Source organism: Lynx canadensis, chromosome F2, assembly GCF_007474595.2.
Source record: "Lynx canadensis isolate LIC74 chromosome F2, mLynCan4.pri.v2, whole genome shotgun sequence".
Classification (NCBI taxonomy): domain Eukaryota; kingdom Metazoa; phylum Chordata; class Mammalia; order Carnivora; family Felidae; genus Lynx; species Lynx canadensis.
This window is the reverse complement of record NC_044320.2, coordinates 45,192,605-45,215,886: the sequence shown is the minus strand read 5'-3', so window position 1 is coordinate 45,215,886 and position 23,282 is coordinate 45,192,605. Positions and strand designations below refer to the sequence as shown.

The 23,282-nt window shown below is 36.8% G+C and overlaps 2 protein-coding genes across 3 annotated transcripts in view; one reads left to right on the top strand and one right to left on the bottom strand.

Moving 5' to 3' along the window:
- The window catches only part of NECAB1 (N-terminal EF-hand calcium binding protein 1), a 180,072-nt gene extending 165,623 nt beyond the window's left edge, over positions 1-14,449 (top strand). The window contains exons 11-14 of one of the 2 annotated variants that reach the window (XM_030304460.1): positions 9,135-9,212; positions 10,508-10,599; positions 13,838-13,905; positions 14,374-14,449. In XM_030304460.1, coding sequence (XP_030160320.1) covers positions 9,135-9,212; positions 10,508-10,599; positions 13,838-13,863 — 196 coding nt within the window. In that variant the 3' untranslated portion in view covers positions 13,864-13,905; positions 14,374-14,449. Of the gene's footprint in view, positions 1-9,134; positions 9,213-10,507; positions 10,600-13,837; positions 14,180-14,373 lie in introns of those variants that run through there. The other variant, XM_030304459.1, reaches the window with a different exon arrangement.
- Positions 14,450-16,073: 1,624 nt separating this feature from the next.
- The window catches only part of CF2H8orf88 (chromosome F2 C8orf88 homolog), a 30,746-nt gene continuing 23,537 nt past the window's right edge, over positions 16,074-23,282 (bottom strand). The window contains exons 4-5 of the mRNA XM_032591954.1: positions 18,784-18,890; positions 16,074-17,378 (exon numbers count right to left, since the gene is read on the bottom strand). Of these exons, the coding sequence (XP_032447845.1) occupies positions 17,355-17,378; positions 18,784-18,890 (131 nt within the window). The 3' untranslated portion in view covers positions 16,074-17,354. The remainder of the gene's footprint in view (positions 17,379-18,783; positions 18,891-23,282) is intronic.

Genomic DNA, 23,282 nt, shown 5'->3' with positions numbered 1-23,282 from the left:
AGGATTTAGCCTTTGTAACTGCTCATCCAGTGAAAGTGCTACTTTCTTCTTGGCTATTGAGCTAATGGCTGATACGCACAAAATTTGCCAAAGACTGGGCTAAATATTCTACACGCAACACTTTACTCCTCACAGTCCTGTTATTATCACCATTTTACCGATGAGGAAACAGGTTCAGTAATGGGCCCAAAGTGACAAAGCTAACAAGTTGTAGCGAAAGGTAGGCCTGCTGGGTTGTACTTCACACCGCGATCTCATGCCCCTGTGATACTTTCTTCAGTCCTTTAAAAGTATGAGAATTATGCTAAAAGTTTTTGAATTCCTTACAGTCTTATGGATGTCTAGAAAAACGGAAGGTCCAATAGCAGGATAAGTTGGTATTTAATGTGATATGTAATATAAATGAATTAGTCTGTAGCAGGCAGTTCATGAAGAGACTAAAATGCTAGGCTGAGTATTTTAAACTTTATCCTAAAAAAGAAAAAAAAACAAACAAACCTCATGGGTTGAAATTTGTCCATTACATGGTCAAATTAAGTTCGGAGATTAGAGACCCTTTGAAACTCTTAACGGAAGCTATGGATTTTCTTCCCAGAAAAAAATAGACATGCACATCAATTTGCAGCTCATTTCTGGGATTTCCAGGAACAGCCCCCTACACTCCACCAGGAGCTTATTCAAGAACTCTAGGATTAGAAAATCTTTGATTTCACTTTACATCCAATTCCTTTGATTCTGTTATAAACCTTTTCCCTGGAATATTTGAAATTGAGCTAACAATGTTTGCTCATCATACCTTAGTTCGGCAATCCAGATCAACAGCTTTGCGAAACACATTAAACTATTTACCAGCAAAGAGCTAAAGGAAAATATTACAGTTTCTGTGTACAGTTACCACCACCTGCTGGTCATACTTAGGTAAATCCTAAACTACATTTAGCTTGACTTTTACACTGATACATTCTCTGTTATCTTTTAAATCAATATCCTTAAAACAGTGTGGAGGTTCCTCAAAAAATTCAAAATAGAACTACCCTATGAGCCAGCAATAGCACTTTTAAGAATTTATCCAGCGGATACAGAAGTGCTGATGCATAGGGGCACACGTACCCCAATGTTTATAGCAGTGCTTTCAACAAGAGCCAAATTATGCAAGAGCCTAAATGTCCATCAACTGATGAATAGATAATGAAGATAGGGTTTATATATACAATGAAATACTACTTGGCAATGAGAAAGAATGAAATCCTGCCATTTGCAACAACTTGGATGGAACTAGGTGGTATTATGCTGAGTGAAGTAAGTCAGAGGAAGACAGATATCATATGTTTTCACTCATATGTGGAACCTGAGAAACTTAACAGGAGTAACGGGGTAACGGAAGGGGAAAAAATAGTTACAAACAGGGAGGGAGGCAAACCCTAAGAGACTCTTAAATACAGAGAACAAACTGAGGATTAATGGGGGGGTGGCGGGGAAGAGGGGAAAATGGGTGATGGGCATTGAGGAGACATTTGTTGGAATGAGCACTGGGTGTTGTATGTAAGCGTTGAATCACAGGAATCTACCCCCAAAACCAAGAACACACTGGATACACTGTATGTTAGCCAACTTGACAATAAATTATATTTAAAAAATAATAAAAAATAGAAATAAATATCCTTGCTGTTGGTCTATACTTTCATTTTGATTTCTCATCTGAATATAACCTAAAACATTAGATTGAACAAGCTGGACTTACAGAGTTTTTTATTTTACTTTACTTTTAAATTCCAGAATAGTGAAAGCACAGTGTTACATTAGTTTCAGATGTACAGTATAGTGATGCAACAATTCTATACATTACTCAGTGTTGATCATGATAAGTGTGCTCTTAAACTCCTTCACCTGTTTCACCCAACTCCCCACCCACCTCCCCTCTGGTAACCATCATTTCGTTCTCTGTAGTTAAGACTTTGTTCCTTGGTTTGTCTCTTTTTTCCTTCATTTCTTTTGTTTCTTAAATTCTACATATGAGCAAAATCATAGTATTTGTCTTTCTCTGATTGACTTATTTTGCTTAGCATTATACTCACCAGATCCATCCATGTTGTTGCAGATGGCAAGATTCCATTCTTTATAGCTGGGTAATATATCCTGTTATGTGTGTGGATAAAGATGCGATGTGTATACACACAAACACGCACATATATACACACCGCATCTTCATCCATTCATCTATCAGTGGACACTTGGGCTGCTTCTATATTTTGGCTATTGTAAATAATGCCGCTGTAAACATAGGGGCGCACATATCATTTTGAATTAGTGTTTTTTTGTTCTTTGGGTAAATACCCAGTAGTGGAATTACTGGATCACATGGTAATTCTGTTTTTAATTTCTTGCAGAACCTCCACACTGTTTTCCACAGTGGCTGCACCAATTTGCATTCCCACCAACAGTGCATGACGGTTCTTTTTTTTCTCCACATCCTCACAAACACTTGTTTCTTGTGTTTTTGATTTTAGCCATTCTCCCAGGTGTGAGGTGATAACCTAATTGTGCTTTTGACTTGCATTTCCCTGATGATTAGTGATGTTGACCATCTTTTCATGTGTCTCTTGGCCATCTGGATGTCTTCTTTAGAGAAATGTCTGTTCATGTCTTCTCATTTTTTAATTGGATTATGTGTTGGGTTTTGTGTTGAGTTGTACAAGTGTTTTATATATTTTGGATACTAACCCTTCATCAGATACGTCATTTGCAAATATCGTCTCCCATTCAGTAAGTTGTCTTTTTGTTGATTGTTGACTGTGCAGAAGCTTTTTATTTTGGTGTAGTCCTAACATTTGCTTTTGTTTCCCTTGCCTTACGAGACATATCTAGAAACATGTTGCTACAGCCAATGTCAGACAAGTTACTGCCTGTGTCCTCTTCTAGGATCTTTATGGCTTCAGGTCTCACATTTAGGTCCTTGATCCATTTTGAGTTTATTTTTGTGTATGGTTTAAGAAAGTGGTCCAGTTTGATTCTTTTGCATGTAGCTGTTCACTTTTCCCAACACCCTTTGTCAAAGAGACTGTCTTTTTCCCACTGCATATTTTTGCCTCTTTTGTCAAAGATTAATTGAGCATATAATCACGGTGGGTTTATTTCTGGGTGGGGTATGCTGTTCCATTGATCTCCGTGTTTTTGTGCCAGTAGTATACTGTTTTTGATCCCAGCAGCTTAATACCAAAGCTGGAAATCTTGGATTGTGATACCTCCAGCTTTGCGTTGCTTTTCCAGGACTGCTTGGGCTATTCAGAGTCTTCTGTGGTTCCATATAAATTTTAGGATGATTTGTTCTAGTTCTGTGGAAAATGCTGTTGGTATTTTGACAGGAATTGCTTTAAATCTGTAGATTGCTCTGGGTACTATAGCCATTTTCACAGTATTGGTTCTCATGGATGCTCATGGATTGGGATATTTTAAATGTATTGTTGAATTCACTTTGCTAATATTTTATTGAGGGTTTGTATCTGTGTTCATCAGAGATAGTGGCCTGTAGTTCTCTTTTTTGTAGTATTTTCATCTGGTTTTGGTGTCAGGGTAATGCTGGCCTCACAGAATGAATCTGGAAGCTTTCCTTCCTCTTGTATTTTTTGGAATAGTTTGAGGAGAGGAGGCATTAGCTTTTCTTTAAATGTCTGGTAGAACTCACCTGTGAAGCCGTCTGGTCCTGGACTTTTGTTTGTGGGGTTTTTTGAATGCCGATTCAATTTCACTGCTAGCAGTTGGTCTATTCAAATTTTCTGTTTCTTTCTGCTTCAGTTTTGGGAAGTTACAGGTTTCTAGGAATTTATTCATTTTTCCTAGATTGTCTACTTTGTTGGCATATCATTGTTCATAATATCATCTTAATAATTCTTTGTATTTCTGTCATGTTGGTTGTTATTTCTCCTCTTCAATTTCTGATTTTATTAAGTTTCTCTCTCTCTCTCTCTCTCTCTCTCTCTCTCTCTCTCTCTCTGATATGTTCTGGCTAAAGGTTTATTAATTTTGTTGATCTTTTCAAAGAAGCAGCTCCTGGTTTCATTGGTATGTTCTATTGCTTTTTTTAGTTTCTATTTTGTTTATTTCTACTTTAATCTTTATTATTTACTTCCTCTAGTGATTCGGGGTTTTATTCTTCTTTTTCTAGCTCTATTATGAGATTTTTCTTGCTTCTTGAGGTAGGCCTGTACTGCTATAAAACTTCCCTCTTAAACTGCTTTTGCAGCTTCTGAAAGATTTTGGAACAATGAGCTTTTATTTTCATTTATCTCCATGTATTTTTTAATTTCCTCTTTGACTTCGTGATTGACCCATTCATTGTTTAGTAGCATGTTATTTAACCTTCCTATATGCTATTTCCAGAGTTTTTTTCTTGATGTTTATTTCTATTTTCATAGCATTGTGGTAAGAAAAGATGCATGATATGATGTCAGTCTTTTTTAATTCCTTGAGGCTTGTTTTTGTGGCCTAACATGCGATCTATTCTGGAGAATGTTCCCGTGTGCCCTTGAAAAGAATGTGTATTCATTTTAGGATGGAATGTTCTGAATATATCTGTTAGAACCATCTGGTCCAATGTGTCTTTCAAAGCCACTGTTTCCTTATGATTTTGTTTGGATGATCTGTCCATTGATGTAAGTGGGATGTTAATGTCCCTTACTTTTATTATATTACTCTTGATTACTTTATGTTTGTTAATAGCTGCTTTATGTATGTGGGTACTCCCATGTTGGGTGCATAAGTATTTACAGTTGTTTTACCTTCTTGTTGGATTATTCCTTTTATGATTATCTCATGTCCTTCTTTTTCTCTTGTTATAATATTTGTTTAAAGTCTCTTGGCTGATGTAAGTCTTGCTACCTTGGTTTTCTTTTCATGTCCATTTGCTTGGTAAGTGTTCTTCCATCCCTTCACTTCCAATCTGCATGTGTCTTTAGGTCTGAAATGAGTCTCTTATAGGCAACATACAGATGGGTCTTGCTTTTTTATCCATTCCACCACGCTGTGTCTTTTGATTGGATCACTTAGTCCATTTTCACTCAAATTATCAATAGATACGCACTTACTGCCATTTTTTTACTTGTTTTATGGTTGTTTTTGTCCTTCTCTGTTTCATTCTTCTCTTGCTCTTTTCTCACAATCAGTTGGCTTTCTTTAGAGATGTTCTTGGATTCCTTTCTGGTTTTTTTGCATATATAGGTTTTTGATTTGTGGTTACCATTCTGTTTGCATGTTACATCTTATGCATATAGCAGTCCATGTTAAGTTGATGGTGGCTAATGTTTGAACTCATTCTTTACTCCTCTCCCCCCACATTATAGGTATATGGTGTCATGCTTTACATCCTTTACATACTTTACATTTACATATTGTGAGCCCCTTGACCAATTTTTACATATGCACTTAACTTTACTCTCTTGTGCTTCTCAATGTACTTCTTATTCCAACTCATGATCTTTCCATTCCACTCAGAGTTCCCTTTAACATTTCTTGCGAGGCTGGTTAAGTGGCGGTGAATTCCTTTAACTTTTGTTTGTCTGGGAAACTCTTTCTCTCTCCTTCTATTCTGAATGATAGCCCTGCTGAATAAAGTGTCTTTGGCTGAAGACTTTTTCCTTTCAATACTTTGAATATATCATGCCACATCCTTTTAGCCTGCAGTGTTTCTGCAGAAAAAAATCAGCTCATAGCCTTATGTGGTTTCCCTTGTATGTAACTGTTTTCTTTTTTCTTGCTGCTTTTACTGTCTCCTTCCTCAGATTTGGGAAGTTTTCAGCTATGATTTCTTCAAATAAATTTTCTGCCTTCTTTTCTGTGTTTTCTCCTGCTGGGATCCCCGTAATAGGAACACTATTACACTTGACGGTGTCTCTGAGTTCCCTAAATTTATATTCCTTTTGTATTATTTTTCTTTCTTTCTCCTATTCAGCTTGCTTTCCACTACTCTGTCCTCCAAGTCACTGATGTTTTTCTGCTTCCTCTAATCTACTCTTTCTTCCATCTAGTGTATAGTTTCATTTACTGTTCTTCATCTATGATCAGTTCTTTTGTATGTTTCTGTCTCATTGTTAAGGGTCTCACTGAGGTCCTCTACTCGTCACCTTCAGTGTCTTTATGCCCGTTACATTCTCTATCAGGTATATTACTTACCTGTTTCAGTTACATCTCTTGCTGTCGTTTTGCCCTATTCTTTCATTTGGGATATATTTCTCTATCCCCTCATTTTGTCTCTGTCTGCGTGTTGGGAAAGTCAGCTCTGTCTTCTGCTCTTGAAAATAGTGGGCCGTGAAGACGAGGTCCTGTAGTGCCCTGCAGTGCAGTGTCCCGTTTACCAGAAGCTGGCACTTCAGGGGTGTCCGCTATGTGTGTTGCATGCACCCTAATGTTTCGGCAGAGCCGCTTTTCCCTCCGGTCCACTCACCTGCAATGGCTCTCTTTGCCTGTCATCAGCGGTGTTTGGTCCCTGCCCTGTTGGTGGGCCAGTCTGAGGCTGCCTTGGGCTTGAGTCAGAGCGCGCATTGACAGAGAGAGACGTAGTAGCACTTTTGCTGTTTTTGCCCTGGGGAGTTTTTGTTGTTGGGTGTGGCCTGTAATCAGACCAGCTGTCTGCCCCCACTCCACGTCTGGGGCTGTAGTTGGCCTGGTGTATGTGTGGTTATCTTCCCCTCTCCCAGGGGCTGGAGTCACTTTGGAGTGGTGCTTTGGGTGGGCTCCAGCCAAGAGCATATTGGAGGGGGCAGATCCGCTCAAGTGCACAGGGGCAGGATGTGTGATGTTAGCAAGGTTTGTGCCGGTCCGTTGTGCAAGGGACCTGCACTGCCAGAGCTGAGACTGGAGACGGTGGATCTGCAGAAGTGCAGGGCTGCCTGGGGGACCGCAGGGGGGCAGGATGCGGAGTATTAGCAAGTTAGGTAGGGATCATCCATGCCTCCCTGGTTCCCACCGGTGGCTGTGGGTTTATACTGGGGAGCAGGAGAGTGAAACGGCACCCGCCTGCTCCTTTGTTCCAGAAGTCTGCCAGTGATCCCTGCCCCTCCAGCACGTGCCCTGAGAATAGTCGAGAGATCTTCCTCTAGTATACCCCATTTTTCAAACTGCTGCTCCTGTGCTGTATCTCAGTGGGGCTGTTTGTTGTGTTCTTTAAGGGTGGGGATTCAGTTTCCTGCGGCGGCCTTTCGGGCTCACCCAGAGCCAAGCCTGCTGATTTTTTAAAGTTCCAGCTTTTAAGTCCTGCTGGTTTTTATTTTATTTTTTTTTTTCAACGTTTTTATTTTTGGGACAGAGAGAGACAGAGCATGAACGGGGGAGGGGCAGAGAGAGAGGGAGACACAGAATCGGAAACAGGCTCCAGGCTCCGAGCCATCAGCCCAGAGCCCGACGCGGGGCTCGAACTCACGGACCGCGAGATCGTGACCTGGCTGAAGTCGGACGCTTAACCGACTGCGCCACCCAGGCGCCCCAAGTCCTGCTGGTTTTTAAAATTCGTGAAATTTGGCCCTCCTGGTTTTCAAAGACAGATGTTATGGGGATTCATCTTCCCTGTGCAGGTCTCCCATTGTGAGGGTCTGTTTCTCTCCCCCCTGCACCACCACGGGTCCCTCCCTTCTGCCAACGGTCCAATGATCCATTTAGCTCTCAACAACAGTATTCCTACCCTGTGAGATGTGGTCTCTTCTCTACATTTAGCTGTAGAGATTCTGTTCTGCCAGTCTATGGGTCATTTTCTGAGTTATTTACACTGGTGTGGGTGTCATCTAGTTCCATCTATGGGAGGAGATGAACTTAGGGTCCTCCTACTCCGCCATCTTCCCCGGAAGGCCCTGGAATTAATTTTTTAAAGGCATCTTTATATTTGTCTCCTGCTCTCCCTTAAATTTATGAATCTGCCCCCCCCCCCCCCCTCCTTTCTACCTTAGTTTGGATCTTTGTCATGAATCACGAAAGCAATATCATGACCTTTCTAGCTTCTCTTCCTGTTTTGTATTGACTGTTCTCCATGGGATACCTCATACCACCATCAGAAAGATCTTCTAAAACCCAGCTCTGGGGTGCCTGGGTGGTTCAGTTGGTTAAGTGTCCGACTTTGGCTCAGGTCGCAGTCTCCCGGTTCGTGGGTTCGAGCCCCGCATCCAGCTCTGTGCTGACAGCTCAGAGCCTTGAAGTCTGCTTCGGATTCTGTGCCTTCCCCTCTCTCTGTTCCTCCCCTACTCACACTCTTTATCTCTCAAAAATAAAGATTTAAAAAAAAAAAAACTTAAAAAAGTAAATAAATAAAACCCAGCTCTAACCATGCTACTTCCCTGCTTTAAATCCTTCAGTGGCTGTTCATTGCCCCAGGATTACATCCAGCCTTTACCTCAACATGTCTTTTCAGCACATCCCCACCCAACTCCTTCAAAACCTACTATATAGGCTTTTAGCCACTCTCATACTGGTCAAAGAACTTCAAGGGACAAATTTTTCTGGCCTAAATTGGGAAAGCAAACAACAACAACAAACTACGATCACGGCTAAATGGCTAGGATGTAGACTCTCAAAGTTGAACAGAGAAAACTGAGAGGTGTGTATGTGGGGGGTGGGGGGGAGAAGGGAGAGAAGGAGAGGAGGAGGACCATTGGGCAGTAGCGAGCCAGAAGCCTTGCTATATAGCAGCAGTGTGGACTCACATGGCTAACAACAGGACCCCAAACAAAAGCTGTCGGTCCAAGGATGGGGTAAGACCAGGAATTTGGAAAGAGCAATAGGGAGTGACAGGATAGATTCAAAGAGCTGCGCTTTTGAGGGCAGGGGCGGTGGCACAAAACATTTTTCTGAACCCTGACACAACAGATAATCTTTTGAAGGAGTGAAATTTTACAGAAGTTATATTTGTGATGTCTGTAATATACTGAGACAGTTTTCATGATGCCAAAGCAGAAAATTAAAAAATTATGTCAAACAAAACAGACATATTGAAATAATTTTTCACAAAACTCTCTTTTTCATGCAGGCACCATGGGTGTTTCCTGTATGAGTAGATAAGATTGTTTCATACCACATACAGAGATGATTAGAAAAAGTAGTTTGCTGTTTGTCTTTAATTTCCTGTGGCTACTTACGCCTTTTCTTTTCCATTCCAGCATTTCCATACAAAAGCTTTCCAATGAATCTCGCTACATGATTTATGAGTTTTGGGAGAACAGTAGTGTGTGGAATAGGTAAGTAATAAGCAGCTTTTTTTTTTTTTTTTTTTTTTTTTGGCTAGCAGGGAGAAATATACATGATATTTTTAGGACCTGTAGGAAAAGCCCCATTCCCTTTATCTTACCTTAAAATGTGTCATTTGCTTAGTTTCCTCAATCCCAAATTTTTAGGAATTTATTTCATGGATTAGAAACCACTTTCCTCTTGAAACAAGTACCTTTGGTAATTGTCCTACTTTAAGTATAACCATTCTACTGATGCTTATCAAGTAAGAGTTAGATATGGGTCATGGCTATCTAAAGCGTCAGGGGGGCAGGTGAACAAAGGACACAGAAAGGATGAGAAAGTCATTTTACTTTCTATTTTTTTCATAAGTTCTGTGGTGTTTTGTAATAAAACTATATAACGGTTAATATCATCATAGCTTAACTTTTCTAAATGTCTCTAAGCACTGCAAAAAGCAGGGGAGGGGATGGAAATTAAAGACATTGTTTGGAAAAGATTAAAAACAAATCGACTTCTCTGGATAACCATTCTACAGTGTATATGTGTATCAAATCATTTTGTACATGTTGAATGTACATATTTGTCCATTATTCCTCAACAAAGTTAAAAAAACAAATCCACCTTTTTAATTAAAAAATTACAAATTGGATAAAGAAAATTTTTGCTATTCTGAGATTAAATAACTCTAGTTGGTTTTAAATGGCAGTGAATATAGCCCTCCAGTAAGTCCATATTTAGGGTTTAAGCTATGGTAATGAAAGTAACAAATACCTGGAAATACCTATTTCATGCAAAATTTTATTTTGAAACCATTTTTAAAATATACTACAGAATGACACCAATAGAATCTTAAACACCAAAGGGAGCTTTAAGGGCAACTTTATTCAACTCTGTACTCCAGGCCTACACTTTAAGATGCTTTTTATTTATTTATTTATTTTCTCCTAGGGAGAGAAAATCTATAGTCTTTCTTCTTAGCTATCCTATTTTTTTAATCATCGGGGCAGCCAATGTATTCTTCCTTCTGTTTAAACTTCTTTCTGCAATTAAAGTCTTTCTCCTTTTATTTTATCTTCTATAGGGAGCTAATGGTATTCTGTTTTTAGAAGTCTTTAAAATATTTTTTCTGCCGACAGTTGTTAAATTACACATGTCCTTTATTTTTTATCTTAGGGTAGGTAGTGATAAAAAGAAGTCTGTATTCAGACAATCCAAATCATCTAAATCCTTGCCATTTTGATTGAATTTGAACTCTGTTTTGCACTCTAATAAAAATTCACAGCCTTAATCTATATTTATACAGCCACCTTCAGACGAATTATAGCAAGACATTCCAAAGAAGTAACGTGGATTTCTTGGAAACTCCAGAACTCATATCTACTATGCTAGTTCCTGGTAATTATACTGGTTTCAATGTGCTTGTATGTGTTTTTGTATGGTCTTTTGCTTTTTAAAAGATAGTGTGGAAAAAAAAAAAAAGATAGTGTGCTTTTTCTCCCACACACACAGTTTACTAGTGGTTCTCTCTTCATTATTTCTTTGTATATCTGAAAATCTGAAAGTGGGAGGAGGAAATAAGAGATCTACATATTCTATTGTCATGAGTCCTTAGTTGATCCTATGTGTATTCCTGGCTATATTAAACCTAATATTAGTCATTTTCTGGTCATCTTCAATAATTTAACAAACTTGAAGTACAAGTCAAATCATGACATTTTGAAAAAAAATATTCAAATGCTTTACTATACTTTAGTGTATTGAATTAACTTGAAATACGTGACCCAGAGGCTGCAGATTAGAATCATGCTAGAAATATTTTTATTATAATAGCTGTTAAAATATTTGTAATTGGGGTAAAGCAGAATTGAAAGAGAAATCTGAAATGAATTTGTCTAAGAAGTCTGGCCTAGCCAAGGCTTAAGATAATTGAGAACCAAAATTCATTTGTTCATCTGCCCTAACAAACACCAATTAAATATATTTACTCAGTGTTATTATATGTGCTAAGTACTGGGGACACTGGGGTTCTTAGCCTGTTTACTAGTGCTGAGTTCTAACTTTGAATAAACATTATGCTAAGAGCTAGAGTGGAGAGTAAAAATGGAGTCCCTTCCCATGAATAGCAATAGGAAAGACCAAAGCTTGCAGAAAAGAACCAAGCTCAGGATATGACATAGTAGTTACTAATGGTCATAATATGCATGTGGACTTTGAGAAGGGATTGCTTCAACAGGTTTTTTAAAAGAGAGGACTCTGGAGCTGGACCTTAAAAGGTGAGAGTTGGACAAATAAATATGGAGGATGATACTTTGGTAAATTGTACCCATGAACAAATCCAAAAAATGTTAAATCCGCTTGGCTAATTGGTGCAAAAGTAAGACTGTGGCATAAGGCTCATATATGATACATGAGGAAAGAGAAGAAAGTGTAGGATATGAGGTTGAAAATACAATGAGGAGTGAACTTAGTAATATGAAGTCATTAAAGGTCTTTGAGAGGGATAGTGAATGCTCTAATCAGTAGGAACTGGCAGGATGGAGAAAGGTGGATGTCATGGGAGGAGAAAGATTGGTCAGGTATGCAATAACGTAGGCCAGGAAAAAGGCAGCACCTGACCAGGAGCTACCGAGAGAGTTCCTTCGCCAATACAGTTTCCAGGAGTTAACTGTGGCAAGATATTTGAAGCCCAGGCTTGGTGAGAAAGGGTATATTGTAAAAACAAGATATCTGACAGAAGCCTAGGAAAATGTCTTTATGTTTAAGGTTGCGAGAAAAGCCTCCTTTATTAAGGAAATTAAGGGGAACCACTGAGAGGTAGGAGAATCAGAGTAGTTGAGTAGCAAGGAAACCAAAAGAGAAGTAACATGCTAAGGCACAGTGCTCCTCAGGGGCCTACGCAGTGAACTGGGACTTGAGAGAATGGGACTGAAAACTGCATTTGACCAGAGGTCACTGTTCAAGAGAACAGTTTTGGTACAGTGGTAGGAATTTAAAAATTAGGGTGGATTTTGATGGAATAATAGAAAGTGAAAAGGTAAATTCTGGAAGTAAAAGTAGGTGAGATCAGGGGTCGGTGCTTTCCAGTCAGACTTACCATCTGGCGTGAGCTTTGGCTATTCACTTACTCTGGATCTTAAGAACAGGTTTGTCTGGCTTAGAGATGGTAAACTTGTAGAATTTCCCTTGCTGCTTATCTCGGATTTAATCCTCAAATAAGAAAGCCATGAATGCGGCTGAAATTTCTCTATCACTCTTTCTGAGAGCATTTCCCACGTTAGAAGAGCTGGGCTCAAATAAAACTGGTTCAGTTCTTGTTCTCAGAGCCCAAGTTCAATACAATGTAATGCCTTCTTTTGCTACCCTATTTTCCACTAATTTTAATATCACATCTAATTTCAATAGTGACTACTGAAATTTGGAAGAATAAAAAGAAAGGCTTGATTTCTAACACATTTTTTAAATCTCCCTCAAACAAGATTTTTTAAACATCTGTTTGGGGCATCCTATTCTTTTTGATAGGAAAGTTTTGTAAATTGCAACAGTAGACACACCTCCCTGGACAAACAGCTAGAATTAGTTTATAAATATTATTTATAGTTTTAATGGCCCTATGACTTCTATTTTCAATAACCACTTTTATAAATTTTGTCTGTCATATGAAGGCTAAAAATAAAAACAAAAGTGTTTTCGCTATACATATTTAGACCTACAAAACAATCTGAAAAGACAGATATCAGAGAGGAGTAGGTTTGTATTTTTAATTTAACTCACAAATTATGATTTCTGGAAGACTGCTTTTTTATTAGGTTTCTAAGTGGTTTACCTAAAATACATCTTAAGAAATAAAGCAGCAAAACCAGACTGTATCTAGTTATGTAAAATACAAGCCAAAATCTATTCCAAGAACTCTCGAATATAAAAATAATTAAAATGAGTCATACTAGAGTATGGCTAAATAGGCCCACTAGCCATCATAAAACACCGAGACCGAAGTGTGAGAATTCGGTCTGTGGAGCAAAATATCCCTTGGCAAAGGAGAAATGCCTGTGGTTTATGAGAAAAGAAGATACACAAGAAAATAAGATCCTGTTGTCAGCCAGCATGTCACTTCAACAGCTTTGAAAACAAGTTTTAATCCTTTTCATTTGTCTGTTTCTCACAGCATTCCGCCTGTCTTACTTTGCCATAGATTTGTCTTTGGGACATTTATATTCACTAGGGAAGACATTTTCAATCTTACAACATAGATGTACTAAAAAAATATTTAAAACACATCCACTTGCTTATACCCAATCTTTATGAAATTGTTATGTAAAAGTGTCTTATACTCCCAAACCGCTGCCAGTACTAGCTAGGTAGAATAAAACACCAACAACATGATTTCATCTTCAGGACATTTATGACCTCATTGCCCAAGATAAGCTCCATTCATTCATAACAACAAAATTAGACTATAACCAAGTGCCTAAAGATCTGGTACAAATATTGCAAAGAAAGAGATCAACTTGGCTTAGGAAATAGTGACGTGAAAGATAATAACGCAGACTAAAGATGGGAGAAAATAGTCTTTTTAAGAATGATTACACCCTGGCAATTATTTCCATCGTTTAAAAATTTGTTTTTCTCTTTTCAGCTTCATGGTGGATCCTGAACAACTAGATGTTCCTAGACATTTTCCTCATGGTTCCAAGTGAAAAACAAGTATTCTCATCTAAAATGTGAATTAGAAAATTCTCTGCAGTTACTAATCTACACTATACTTTCGTATATTTAAGATGTGCACCCTTCTAAAATGTCTTCTAGATCTTTCATGTGAATTTTAGCTAAATTTTTGAAGTCTGCTGTTTTGCTACATTGTAACCTAAAACCCTTTCGTGGCAAAATCCTAATATGTGAAACAAGTGTACACATAAAGGAACAAATTTGTGAAAAAGAAGTGATAAAAAATAATTAAAGTGGGAACTTTTAGAGTATATAGGATAGCTTCTGTGGATTTGTCATAAGCTAGGGGTTAAATCAGTGTTTTGTCATTTTTAAGTAACTGGTTTTCTGTGAATGAAGCTTATATTCTTCAGTAATGCTCACTGTATTCCCAACTCACGATCTTTTGAGTATTCACTTCACTGAAAAACGCTAATACATGCTCCAAAATGGTGTCCTTATGTGCAGAGAGAGCAACGGCAGGGATGCATGTGCACAGAGAAAAGGCCACATGAGGACACAGTAAGAAGGTGCCAGCAGCAAACCAAGGAGAGGCCTCAGAAGAAATCAACCCTGCTAGCACCGTGGTCTTGGACTTCCAGTCTCTAGAACTGTGAGAAAATGCCTTTCTGTTGTTTAAGCTAAAAAGAAAAAAAGTTGATACAGGAGTATACAACAATCTTGGCTATAATCTACACTCTCTATATACCTGTCAGGTTATAAACTGGTTTTTTTTTGCAAGTGAACAATTCTGTGATAGTTAGGGTACCATTTAGTAACGGAACTTGTATAGTTCTATAATGATCTATAGTTATATCATTTATTAGCATCATAATTCCCTGTATGTAAGTTCAACAAATCAAGAAACGAGGACAGTCTTAGTTTGAGAAAATCAGGTTCAAATTTTTGGCACATGATCCAGAGGACTAAATTTCTTATTAAAAAATAGACATTTGCACTTAAATAATGAGTTCAAAATATTTAAAAAACAAAACTTTAACCTCAGTGAACAAAGAAGAACTATACATTAAGCACAAAACTTTAGGGAAGGTATTGGACAGAAAACATTTCCCAGTCTCAACACTAGAATGACAACAGCTCTAATGTCACTAGAACAGTTAACTGTGTCCCTAATATGCTCTGCTGTACAAGCTCATATATTACATATTTTTAATAGAATCTATTCCGGTAAATGCTGCTAGTGAAAATCCAGTACATATGGGAGTTTGTTACCATGTTATTCTCTAATCCAAATTCCTTTGAAGCCGTAGGTCTTCAAGGAAAAAACTTTTATTTATTTATTTTTTTTACTGTTGGAAAACCCAGAAGGTCGAACTAAAATTATATTTTTTAAATATAAAATTTGACCTAAAATATTTTCTCCAACTAATTTATGAAATACTAACTTCTGTCACTACCTTTGTATGCCCTCAGTCCTCATTCACTCTAAATTATTTTTTTCATAGTTTCTACTAGACAAGGGCAGTAAATTTTGACATATATACACATAGACACACACACAAATGTGTGTGCATGTGTACATGTGTGTGTATGTCTTTGGTCATTTCTAAAGATGACAAACACTATGAAACAACACCTGGCTCAACTCTTTTAATTTATATACAAAGCTGAGAACATGAATGGAGTTGTACAATGATTATTCAAACAAACTATACACATGTACAAAAGCAAACGGATAAGAGCACAGTCTTTGCAGTCTCACTCTGATTATATACAGTGGCGTCTGACATACAAACTCTTCTTGAAAAGGTTGTTTATAAATGGTTTCAAAAAAATACAAATTATAGCCAGTAAAAACATAGTATTAGAATCAGAAAGTACCTAAGTCTTCTAAGTATGAGGCAGTTTCCGAAGTACAAAGGTGGTAGGACTTCAAAAAGGTTTCTGCCCTCAGTAACAGTGTTGAGCAGAATGGCTGTTTAGATTCCAAACTAGAATAGGTTCTATCATAGTTTTTTTTAACTAGAGTCAAAAAAATATGGTTATACTGACCCCAGCTTTTACACAAACTATATATAAATTTTTATGTGTGAGAATGTGTGTGGATACGCAGTATATGTGTGTGTGTGTGTGTATATATATATATATATACGTGTGTGTGTATGTGTGTGTATATATATATATATATATATAAAGGGAAAATAGGACAGAAAATAAGTGAAAAATCTGGGCCCTAGGTATTAATGTATCATTTTTAATTAACCCATAAATTTATGGGGGGTTTTGTTCCTATTAAAACAAAATCTCTTTCTGGGGAACAAAGTAATGAAAACTAGACCAAGATGGGAAGCCTCCCATGGACTAAAAGCTTAAATCTAGGTAACAAGCCCAAAGACCAGTGAGGAAAAAGGTACTGATTTTAGGAGTTCAGAATTCAGTATGAGATAAACTTTCTGCCAAATGATGGTCTCAAATGCCTTGCCGGTAGACCTGGGGATCTGAGAAAATAAAAGTAGGGAAAGTTTACACTTACCTTTATCTATATCAGCAATTTTTTTTTTTGACACTATGTTGGAAGAAACTTTTTTTCAATAGTAACATCCAGAGTGACAAAATGCAGGAATTTATTATATAAAATTTCTAGGAGCTAAAAGCTTAAACCCCCAAATTCTTCATCCATGTGTTCTTGTTATAAGAAATTACAGAATTGAAACTTAACGCACCTCAATTATTTGCAAATGCCTAAATTTTTCCTCTTTGGAGATAAAAATATCAGTTTTATTTTGCAATCGCCCAACTTCTGTTCATGTAGTCTGATTAGACACAACAAGTAGCAGCTATTCTCCACCTTCAGTTTCCTGGTTTCCAAATTGTCAATCTCTGCTAGTAATTATGAATCTTAATGCTATCGAAAACCTAGAGACCAAAGAACTGCCTATTAAAAGATTCTGTTTCCTGTCATGGAGAACTATGCATTGAACATCCTGAATCATCCCAAGCCTCTGGAGAGATTGTAAAGAGCCTTTCAAAATGCTGGTATGAAATCAGTGGCAAACAGAACAAAAGCAACTTTAAAAGCAACAAGAAATTATGTACCATATATACATCATAGCAAATACTTTATATTTGGGAATCTTTACAGCTTACATTTCCATTCCATTATTACAAGAGATGAAAAACAAAAAAAATGCAAGTAGCATGCAAATTATAAATACAGTCTTCCCACTTTGCTAACCGAATTCCTACTTTCCAGTGTTACTTCCCAATTTATGCAGGAAACTGCCTGCAAAGTTGAAACTGATTAGAAAATTCTTTATACTTTAAAATATCTTTCTCATTTTAGGGAGAAACCAAATACCCAACCATCAAAAATAAGCTGAACTGTCACAGTCCATTACAGTTATTGTTACTAGGTCCACTTCATTTGCAGGTGTCCAAAATATAAAACGAGTAATTCTTTATGTTCAAATTCATCTGTTCTTAAAATGCTACTTAAAACTTGGGTGGTTTTCCTGTAACATAGAAGAAAAAGTTAATTTATCAATTAGATTGAATGAATACAGTTTTTACTAGTTTATCAAACCAAATACTGTGACCCTATTAAGTGTTTACAGATCTTAAATGCATGTTGCTATAGAAAGTATTATAGTAACTGGAACTTGTCAAAACAGTTCTCCTGTGTTTAATAAAACATAATTCATTTTTAAATATACTAGATTGTATTTCAAACCTGTTCTGTTTCTGTGGTACCTGGTTTGTTCAAAATAATGTGTATGTCAAACTTTTATTTACAAAATAAAATGTCAGAGATGAAATAAGTCTGCAAATGAAAACTTGACAATATATAGCACTGATTTACTCATACATATCAAGATCTCTGAACAGGTCGGAAAATGTGAACGTCATTAAGGACATTTTTCATGACAAAATATTCCTGTGTGCAAGGTATTCTGAAAGAAACAAATTTCTGCTTAAATTTTGAAAAATTGACTAGGGTTCTACAAGGTAGGGACTTTAGGAAACACTGAGAAACACTGTAAGTTAAAATTCAGAAGATTCTAAGAGAAAAAAAAGCTTTGGATTCCCAAAGGTTAGAAATCCTAAAAATGGACAGCACAGGAAGTATGTACCTATATAAAGTAGTTTGTGAAAACTCTAAACTCAAATTCTACTCGAAATAGAAATAAAGCCAATTTACTAAGTGCACAATGAGAGCTAAGTACCATGCCAAGCTCTTCCATACATTTCATTTAATCCTAACAACTAGAGATTATCAACCTTATCTACAATCACAGAACAGACACAGAAGGTCAAGTGACTTGTTAGAATGATATTTTAGTACACAAGGTGAAGCCACAGCTTGAACCCAAGTCTGGTAGCGAAACGCATGTCCTTTCCAATCAATATCCTAAAAGATATGTGTATTTATTGTATCCATTTTGGTGAAATGTGATGGCGGTGACACAGAAATATAAAGCGCTAAGAACAGCAAAGACATACTGTTTGTGGGATGACTGGTTTTACTGTATAGAAGGACTAAGAGTAGGGAGCCCAGAAACACACCTCACGTCTATTACCACAAGGTGGCAGAGGACCAACCTTTCGATAAACAGAGCTAGGATGACCGGATATTCATGTAGAAAAAAGTAAAACTTGGCCCCTACCGCACATCATACAGTAAAATCAACTGCAGATGGATTGATTACAAGATTTAATATGGGATGTTCTGTATCTTTCAATGGAAAAAGTATTTCTTAAAAATACAATTCCATTCTATTATTACTTACAGTTTGGTTATATTATACATTTGTGTAATTTCCTGAGTTATATTTCATAATAAGATTAAAAATCTAGTGAGAATCTAGTGAAAATACTAAAGAAAAATATTTTAGAATATAAAATTAGAAAACTACTTACTGGTTTTTGAAGTACAATGGGATGATCAGGCAGAAAGTCTGGTTTTTTTCTGCAGATGGAAACACTTGAGAGCTTCAACAGGAAATCTCTGCTGTATTTAATTCTCTCTATAGATATTAAATATCAAGTGCAATGTTACAAAATACATAACTCTTCCAGAACAGTTTTTGGTTCATTTCTTTCTGCATGTCCCTTAATAGTCCATTATTTTATAAAAAGATGAGTAATTTCTATGCAAAAGAGAAGAAGGGCAAAAAATTTTGAAAAGTACCTACTGCCTCCCATTTTCCTTTTACATGGAAAGGAAGCCAAGTAACCCAGGAAAAATGGAAGGGAGAGAACTATTTCAGAAAACTGGTAATGCATGGCTTCTTTCATCTGGTTATTTATATCTAGTGAAGGGATCTTGCATTATAAAATATAACAGCAGTAACACCTGTTGGGCAATTCAGACCCTGCCAAAATGGAACCCTAATAAGCCTATCCAGTCTTCATATTAACTCAAAATGTAAGACAAAGTAAACTCAAAAAAATTTATTATACATCTGTGCATGAAAGGTGTGCTAAGTAATGGTGAAAAAGATCTAAGATAGACTCCCCCCCACTTTTTTTTAAGAGAGAGAGCATGAATACAAGCAGGGGAGGGAGACAGAATCGCAAGCAGGCTCCACACTCCATGTGACTCGATCCCATGACCCTGGGTTCATGACCTGAGCAGAAATCAACAGTTGGATGCTCAACCGACTGAGCCACCCTATCTTTAAATGGGAATAAAAACAATGCTTCAAATATCTGCATATTTTCTTTTCAGAAACTATCACCAAAAAAGACCACTTGCTGAGCCAGCAGAGCAATATACTTAAAATACTAACACAAAAGAAATGACAACCTAGAACTCCATATTGTGAAAGAGAAAAAAAAAAAATACACACACACACACTGGTCTCTGTCCTTGGTTTCTGGCACAAAGCTCCTAAAACCCTGGTAATTTCTTAAGTGATAAGAATGCTAGGAGCATCTTTTCAAATATTTGGTTTCTGATCCTCCTTCTGACACAGCTCTTAAATATCTTTGCATTTCCTGGGTGACAGAAATGTCCTTTGTTCTAAGGAGGTGACTTTTGGTGGACTCCTGGACAGGGGCTGGTCAACAGGAGTTGTCAACCAAGCCATGATTAGAAACTTGAAACTTTCAGCCCACCCCCCACCTCCTTCTAGAAGGGGAGGGACTGGAGATTGAACTAATGAGTGATCATGCCACATGATGATGCCTCCATAAAAATCCCAAAAATATGAGGTGTGGAGAGCTTCTGGGTTGGTAAACACATCCATCAAATCCATGTACCAGGAGGGTGGCACACCCCAACTCCACAGGGACAGAAGTTCCCACATTTGAGACCCTTCTAGACTTTTCCCTATGTATCATTTCATTTGGCTCTTTATCTGTATCCTTTATCATAGCTTTTATTATATAATAAACTGGTAAATGTTAGATCACCCTAAGTTCTGTGAGCAGTTCTAGCAAATGATCGAATCCAAGAAGGGAAACTTGGAAACCTCCAATTTGTAGCCAACTTGGATAGGAATTCTGGGTAATCCACGGACCTACTGCTTGCAACTGTCATCTGAAGTGAAGGGTAGTGTTGTGAGCCTGAGCCCTTAATCTGTGGGATCTAAACTAATTCCAGTTAGTGTGAAAACTGAATTGTAGGATACCCAGCTGGTGTTGCAGAGAATTGATATTGATATTTGGAAAAATGATACATCTAATGTCAGAAGTGAAGTGTTGTGAATATAGTACAGTACTGAGAGTAGAGAAAGAAACAGAGGAGAGGTTTTTTACACCTTACACCTAACCAGCGGAAAATCTTGGAATACTCGTGAAGTTAAAAGACATTTTCAGAAGAGAAAAAAAAATTAGAAGAATTTGTCACTAGTAGCGTTGATCTGTAAGAAATGCTACAAGAAGTTTTTCAGGTTGAAGGGAAATGATACTAGACAGAAACTTTAATATTCAGAAATGAAGAATAAAAGAAAAAGGGTAAGTAGCTTGACAAATACAATGGCCTCCTGTTTTTCCCACTGAGTTTTGTGTGACTGTGTATGACTGTTAAAAGCAAAACTTATGACACTGGTTAAGAATAGGATGCATACAATTACAACAAAAAGGTCAGGGCAGTGGTGGAAAGGGAAGGAACCTACACATAGTTGCAAGGTCTTACCATCACCATTTCACATGAAGTAGTTTAATACTAACAAGTACACTGAGTTAGGTATTATAATCCCTAGACCAACAATTTAGAAACACAAGAAAATATAGCTAACAATCCAAAAGATATAATCAAATACCAATAAAAATTCAAAAATATCCAAAAGGAGGCAGAAAAATAAAAAAAATGGAACAAAATAAAAAATAATAGGCCTAAAAACAACCACATCACCTTAAATGTTAATGGTCTAAATCAGGAGTCAACAAACTTTTTTTTATAAAAGATCTGATAGTAAATATTTGAGAGGTTTGGAACATACAGTCTCTGTCACAACTACTCAGTCTTACAATGCAAAAGCAGCCCCGAAAATAAAGCATGTGGCTGTGTTCCAATAAAATGTAATTTCCTAAACAAGGATTTGAACTGAGGGACACAGTTTGCTAACTCTTAGGTTAAACACTGCAATTAAAGGCCATAAATTGACAAAGTGGATTAAAAAAAGAAAACCCTATTATTATATGCTGCCTGCAAGATATATACAGATAGGTTGAAAGTAAATGGATATAAAAAGATATACCATGCAAAAAATAGGAATAAGAAGGCTGGAGTGGCTAGTGGCTATTTTAATATCAACTAAAGAGATAATTACTGATACGTTGTGTCTAATGACAAAGTTTCAAAATACATGGAAGGAAATAAAAGAAATAGACAATTCCACAAAAACATAATATAAAACTACCTCTTCAGCAGTTTATAGAACTGGACAAAAAAATAGAAAATACTTAGATCTGCACAATATCAACATCTTAATTTAACAATTATAGAAACTACATCAACAACTGAAAAATACAAACTATTTTCAAATAGACCATGTTCTGGGCTATAAAACAAGTCTCAATAAAGTTAAGGGGCTTGAAAAAAGAGGACTCAAAATCACAAATGAGACATTACAAAAATAATACCAGACATACAAAAAATTACATACAAAGAGACTTCTATTAACAATTATACATCAAACAAATTTGACAACCTGTAAGAAATGGGTAAGTTCCTAGAAATATATAATCTCTCAAAACTGAATCATGAAGAAGAGAAAATCTGAACAAATTATTAGCAAGGAGACTGTTACCAACAATTAAAAACCTCCCATCAAATAAAAATCTAGGACCAGATGACATCACTGATGAATTCTAAAAAACATTCAAGGAATTAATGCCAATCCTTCTGAAACTTTTCCAAGAAACAGAAGAGGAGGGAATTCTTCTAAACTCATGAGACTAGCATTATCCTGATACAAAATGAGAAAACGATGCCACAAAAAAATTCAAGCTTTGATAAACAGATGCAAAAATCCTCAACAAAATATTAGTGAACAAAGTTCAACAATACATTAAAAAGATCATAGTGGTGGGTACAGAGGAAACATACTTCAACATAATAAAATCCATGTATCATGAACCCACAGGTAAAATCATATCCAATGGTTAAACCTGAAAGCTTTTTCTCTAAGATCAGGAACCAGACAAGGATGTCCACTCTTGTCATTTTTATTCAACATAGTACTAGAAGTCCTAGCCACAGCAATCAGACAAGAAAAAGAAATAGAAGGCATCCAAACTGGTAAGAAAGAAGTTAAAACTGTCACTATTTGCAGATTACATGGTACTATATATGGAGAACACTAAAGACTCCATGAAAAACCTATCAGACTAAGTGAATTCGGTCAGGTGCAGGATACAAAATTAAAAATCAGGAATCTATTACATTTCTACACACTAATTACAAATTATCAGAAAGAGAAATTAAGAAAATATCCCATTTACAACTGCATCAGAAAAATAAAATACCTAGGAATAAATTTAGTCAAGGAGGTGAAAAACCTACACTCTAAAAACTGTAAAACACTTGGGGCACCTGGGTGACTCAGTCAGTTGAGCATCCGACTTCAGCTCCGGTCATGATCTCTCAGTTCATGGGTTTGAGCCCTACATCAGACTCTGTGCTAACAGCTTGGAGCCTGGAGCCTATTTCATATCTGTGTCTCCTTCTCTCTCTGCCCCTCCCCCATCCGCTCATGCTCTCTCTCACAAAAAAAAAAAAAATTAAAAAATTAAATAAAATAAAAAAATAAAAACTGTAAGACACTCATAAAAGAAACTGAAGATGACACAAGTAAGTGGAAAGATATCCCATGCTCATGGGCTGGAAGATCTGATATTGCTAAAATTTTCATATTACCCAATGCAACTTACAGATTTAATGCAATCCCTATCAAAATACTAATGGCATT